We start from the raw sequence: 6,000 nt of genomic DNA on the forward strand, positions 1-6,000 counted from the left end.
AACTGCCCAGAGGTAGCATTTGTAGCCACTACGAATGTCATGCATTGAACTTGAATTGTCGCTTAGTCCTAATCGCAAGGTGACACGTGAATAACAGATCGTCTTCTCAAGGTGAGCTCTTCGCGGTTTTTGTCTGTTTAAACAAAAATTTCAAGGAAACCTTCTCACTTTCAGGTGTACTAGAGTGTCTTCTTCCCCGTAAATTTATTTGATTTTGCGATTCTGACATCATTTCAGCTTAACACTTATTCAAAAATTGTCTGTACGACAACACGAGCTACAATGCTTTATTTTGTGCTTTGTGTTTCCCGCCAAAACACGTCGGCTTCCACTTATTTTTCCGCGCTTTTGGCTGGCCGACCGGTGTTATTCGAGCAATCGTCTTTGGATGCCGTATATTGGCTTCAAGTCAGGCCTAAATAACTTTATGACATAACGTAAGCAAATATTTACTCATGGTTGTTCAGAATCTTATCATAATCAAATATGAGTAAAATAATTCATTATAATAACAAAAGTATTTGTAGATGACATATCTCTGTATTGTATTATACACTAGTGCAAAAACGAAATGTAAATAACAATTTTCTACGGACTAAAAGTGCCAAACGCTCATGGGCTTTGAAATAATGTCTTTGATAGCATTTTTTTTAATAAACAATGAAAAGTTTAATGAACCAATGCTTTTCTGAGAGCGAACTCGCCAAATTTCTCCTGCCCTAGGAAATACGTGAACAATAACAACTTCCCCTTACGAGGGCGCGAAATATTGGTTCTCTTTCAAGAAAAAGAAAGCGATCTACAACCGCAAATTCTGCTTACAATTCTCGTTACTTTTTGAAAAACTATCGCTACTTGGACATTTCATACCACTGTACCAATCTGAAAGAAAAAGTTATCAAGCAATATTTTCTAACGTAATAAGACTTAGTCCGGTAAGGGACAGGTTATTTTATACAGCTGTATTCAAATTCATTAACTAGAGGTCACTTGATAAACTGATTATTTCATTCTGAGGGTGATAATTCCGAAATTCCCTTGATCACATATCGGACGAATGATGAAGAAGACAGCGATATGTATCGACTTTAGCTTTCGTTGAGTCCACCATTGAAATTGTGATTTCTCAAAATAATGACTGGTATCGTTGGAACCATGATTGAGTGTCCGAACTCGAACCCAGGGCGGCATCCTTGGGATTTGTTATTTGGCAGCTTACGTCTGCTGCACAGTCTCACAGTCTTTCAATCTCTCCCCACCCCCAAGAGTATAAATGGATACCAGCGAATTGTTGGAGGAACTAAATGATAAAAAAAAAACATACTGATTATAGTGGTATCCAATAATCTGTCAAGGAAGAACACATTTTTTTGAGTGGAGAATTTGTAAGCATAAAAGCAGTTATGTATCATTCAGGCCTGTAAGCATCGCCTTGAACATGAATTTAGATAAAGCGTCCCAGGCTTCAAAAGTTTCAGATGTCCATTCTGACTGGAAAATTTCTTTTAAAGAAAACATGAGGGCCTCATGTATCAACTGCAAAGGAATAAATAAGAATCAGTTAAATTCTCATAGGATCAGCCTGAAAATAAACATATCGATGTATGAAGCGAAACCAAATGAAAATAAATTTTGATAGATGAAGTTAAACTATGAGTAAAGTTACACAATTATAGATAATTTTTAAATAGACAACGTATCATAGCCTTATGGTAGAATTTTGTGGCTTTCCGAACTGCCAAGATGTAAAGAGAGGCCGCAGACTTCCATGTACCGCTGCTGCTTAGAATGATTAATGAGATAAAAGTGTCTGGGAATATGGTTTTGATGCGTGCTCTTTATTCCTTACTACATCGCCATGGTGTTCCCGGAATCGGTCACCTGGTCGTCTTCCTGTTTCAGTAATGTATATCTTTTTGTAATAAGTGCAAGTTATGCAATGCACGTGACAGATATCGGCGGATATTTTCGCAACGTAATGAATGAGAGTACAAGTTTTGTATCGTTCGCGCTCGCATTTAAAAATCAGTTTTCACGTTTGAACGAAATAAGTAGAGGTTGCGAAAAGATTGTACCAGTCTCTGAATCATTTTCACTTAATTTTAAGTTTTCAAGAATGATGAATTTAAATGCGTGGTTTTGAGGGTGAAATGTGAGAGTGAATGGAATGCGATCAGTGTTTTCCTTCTGAGCCATTTGTAGTGCTGATTGTCGGTCAATTTGTTGGGCGCGGTATCCTGTTTCTGTCGTTCAAGCGGGCCACCAGTCACGTTTTTCGAAAAACTGGCACATTGCCACTGATTTGTTGAAGAAATCGGAGTCATCACTACATAAACGACCGGGTCTAATACACTGAGAAAAGGGAAAACCTGTTAAGAGAGAGTCTACTTACATCCAAGTAATGGGCTTTGAGGGGCCGAACCTGATGTCGTCTCCCGAGTTCAACAAGATAAGTGACAAAGCGTTCATTATCGTCCATGGATGTGACAGCATTTTCAAGACATTTCATGTAGGTTTTACTGTGTCCAAATAAAGCTCGTGCCGATTTTAGCTCTTCCACTGGATCATTTGTATTAAACTCTGGCATCATCTTCTTAATTTGAGGATTTAATTCGAAAACCCTGCAACGAAAAATGAAGTCTTATTGAGCTTTTCAATTGTAACTTTTCCCTATTGAATGGTTTACAGTCTGATACAGACATTTCGGAGACAAAGCGCTAATTTATGTAATATTTTCTCAGAAAATATTTGAATAGATGGTGATTATATAACTGACATAGCACCAAGCTTTTTTTCGCAGCACATTCTACAATGTCTCGAATTCACATTTTATGCTTTTAGGCTTAAAATGGGCACAGTGCGTTTTAACTGCCCTGCAGGCCTGGTCAGGGGGTTTTCCTTATCAAAATACCGTTATAAATCATCTTGTTTTCCAGGAATTTTAGCATTTAGAATACGAAAATGAGTTTATTTACATATAAATTTTATGCAATCTCAGGCTATATCGATATTTCTCGGGGAAAAATCTGGTATTTTCTGATATTCCACTATCACCACGGTAGGACTTGGCTAATAAGAAGCGAGACCACAATATGGAAAAAATTCTTAAAAATTTTATGGAAAAAAATCTGATATAAAAAGGGGTGAATCCGTTTTCCTCGGTAGAGGGAAATGCGCTCTTTTGTAGCCAAGTCACAGCATCAATGACACTTAGGTTATCAAGGTGCTGAACAATAAGCGCACCATGAAACTCATATACTGCAATTTGTTCGTATTTCTCTTTAGAAAAATGTCGATGGGATCACAAGAAACAGCGGGTTTTCAATTATCAACAGAATTCGTACAGAAAGCACACTCTGTAAGAAATTTCAAACCGAGAACGACTTCCTGAGACTTTGAAGTTCCGTTCATAATTTTTTAACATCTCAACTTCCCGTTTGCATGGAGGTGGAAGTTTGGCTAAAATGCCTCACTACAGTGCAAGGTTTTTTTCGCTGATTAAATGAAGGATCTGGGATCTGGTATTCATAATGATATATCGCTGGGTAACTGAAACCTTTGTTAAAAGACAAACGGAGGCAGAGTTTTCACACAGTAACTTCAGCTTTACCTCGTATGAGCCCTTCGGTGTAATCAGATGCTACTGTTGCTAGAATGTGAATACAGACAAAGGCATAAACTCAGAAAAATTCAAAAAGTACAAATTTTTTTTGAAATTGATCATGATCAGTGTTTTAATTTTCCTAAACGTTAATTTTAAAAACTTATTTAAACGTAGCGCTGATAATTCCATGCATTGTTTATCTTGACAATGAAGGCGTAAAGTTTCAATCAAACGGCTACAGCTGTTTTTCATGAGAGATTTCTAAAGTTTCAATCTTTCCGCGTGGGTACTCATTTTCATCAATGAGACAAGAGAAACGAATTTGGGAAATTTAATATTCACGAACATGTCATAGAAAAAAATTCATCACTTCATAATATGCACGACGATCATTCTTTTTAATTTTTAGTACTGAAGGCTTTACCTGCATAGCTAAATATAAATCATGCTTTTTCCCTGTAGATTTCCCCGAGCAAAGTGTGGCATGGAACACAAACTTTGCAGCTTTGAGTTTTCTTAATATCAGTCGGACATCGACTCGAAAGCAGACAAATACAGTTTCCGTTTGGCGCGCTTTGTAATTGATATCATTCGCCAATCAATGAATCTTGTTTTAGCTGGACGAACCAAAACTTACAGAGAGCATTACGGCGGTAAAGAAAGACGTTAAATCTCCGGTTTCCACTCGTTGCCTGGCGAATTCTGTCCTTAAGTTCTCTATCGCAGCAAGCAGAAGATGTGTTAACGTTTCGCAAAAACTTTGCATATATTACTGGGAAGGAAAATAGAAAAATCTGCAGGTGTCATTATTTGTCGGGCAATTTTTTTTTTTTTTTTTTTTATCAGAAGTCTCTCTAGATTGCTTCATTCTGTGTTTTAAACTAGCTTGTTTGTGCAACCTCATTGATTTTACATTCAACTCGGATTTGAATGAAAAAAAATATACAGAAAATTCGTGACTATACCGACAATAAAGAATAAATTATTCAGCCAATTTAGAAGCTGAAAATAATTAGGGTACCAGAGAAACTGTCATTGCTATTGAATTTAGGGATACATGTTCCCAATTTTGAACTTTACTAGCCTAAAAACGAACTAATGGAACAAAATCTGGTGTGACTTAATTAAACAACAAAACTTTTAGCTGGCTGCGACTTGCAATAAGAGTTTTTTTGTAAATATATCTTCAATCAATCCCTCTTTAAAACATTTGAAAAAAGGTTATTCTAGAATATAAACATCTTTCGACCGTTTCCTGTCTCTAATACAGTATTTTTCCATGTTCCTGTGTGCAGAAGTTTGGAAAATGTTGCGCTTGAACGCAAGGTTAACATCTTCAGATATATGCGTCTTTGAAACATAATTTTTCTTACAACCAAATTACCTTATCCATGTTTGTTTTCCAATCTTCGTTCGATTTTCTTCGACCGTTTTCCACGTCATCTGTATGGCAATCTTTTGAGCATCGCTGAGGTTATTCGAAATATTGACTTTGGAAACAAGCTCTTTGTTGTGCAATGATGAAGAACAGCCCATTATACAGTTAAACCACCTAAGCTTTTACAAACTCACACTGAAGATGTCATGGCCAGCTGCAACTCATTTCGGCACCTGAATTATACCAAGTTGTTAATCAGCTTTCATATCATTCGGCATTACAACGACGTGAAAGAAACTGTCAATTAGGGCAGCGGTTTACGTAAAAATTTACACGTTTGAAAAATTAAACCATTCGAAAGAACTCACCCACTACAGCCAATCACAGAGGATTGAATTACCTCTTGAAATAAATAATAATTTGTTTATCGTATCTCTAACCGTGGAGTGGTGTTGCGCCCTCAAAGAGACCCAAACACCCAGCTAGTTATCGACTAACGAGATAGATGAGGCAGATAGTGATTTTAACATCGAAAGTGACATTTGTACCCGCGCCTTTTGTCAGAGCCACATAAACTTACAGCTGATCAACAGCTTAGTGTTTTATTCATTCGTCGGCGAGGCTTGAAATTTTCTCACTTTTTCTACCTTGAGTCCTCGCGATCCTCGCCGAAGGTGATAACAATGTTCCACCAAACAATATTGCTTCATTTAAATGCACTTCATGACTAAGACTTCGCCTTTGATATTCGTAGAGTTATATCCTGTGCGTACCACAATCATTCTTCTTCTTTAGGCTTTGTTACGTCGTTGCTGCAGGTGTAGTTAACATTTATCTAAGACTTCCCCTCATCATATCTTTTATGTTTTGCATAATAGCAAGTAATTACTTCACTTTAACAATTACCGGAAATATTAAATATTTTTCTTTATTTTTCAATTTCGGTATTTTTAAAGAAAATGTTAATTATGTGAATACTATTTGACGCAAAGTGAAAATTATGTTTTATAAATACATA

General features: G+C 36.6%; 1 protein-coding gene across 3 annotated transcripts; it reads right to left on the minus strand.

Annotated features, from left to right (window-relative positions):
* Positions 1-603: 603 nt before the first annotated feature.
* Positions 604-5,773, minus strand: LOC131795350 (neuroglobin-like). Of its 3 annotated transcripts, none has more exons than XM_066160526.1 (4): positions 5,621-5,773; positions 4,989-5,215; positions 2,393-2,621; positions 604-1,536 (listed from the first exon to the last, which is right to left on the minus strand). In XM_066160526.1, the coding sequence occupies exons 2-4, from the start codon at positions 5,138-5,140 to the stop codon at positions 1,402-1,404; spliced, it is 516 nt and encodes a 171-aa protein (XP_066016623.1). In that variant the 5' UTR covers positions 5,141-5,215; positions 5,621-5,773; the 3' UTR covers positions 604-1,401. The 3 variants fall into 3 exon arrangements, with proteins under 3 accessions (XP_066016623.1, XP_066016624.1, XP_058968913.2); XM_066160527.1 differs by having other exon boundaries at positions 5,630-5,765; XM_059112930.2 differs by lacking the exon at positions 5,621-5,773 and having other exon boundaries at positions 4,989-5,257.
* Positions 5,774-6,000: the final 227 nt, after the last annotated feature.

Source organism: Pocillopora verrucosa, chromosome 13 (assembly GCF_036669915.1).
Source record: "Pocillopora verrucosa isolate sample1 chromosome 13, ASM3666991v2, whole genome shotgun sequence".
In the NCBI taxonomy this organism is placed as follows: domain Eukaryota; kingdom Metazoa; phylum Cnidaria; class Anthozoa; order Scleractinia; family Pocilloporidae; genus Pocillopora; species Pocillopora verrucosa.

Excerpts from the sequence above, each read along its gene's own strand:
- LOC131795350 (XM_066160526.1), bottom strand. The coding sequence starts at position 5,140 with ATGGGCTGTTCTTCATCATTGCACAACAAAGAGCTTGTTTCCAAAGTC. Across the intron at positions 2,622-4,988 it reads GGAAAACAAACATGGATAAG|GGTTTTCGAATTAAATCCTC; the intron begins GTAATTTGGTTG and ends TTTTCGTTGCAG. Across the intron at positions 1,537-2,392 it reads TCAAAGCCCATTACTTGGAT|TTGATACATGAGGCCCTCAT; the intron begins GTAAGTAGACTC and ends ATTCCTTTGCAG.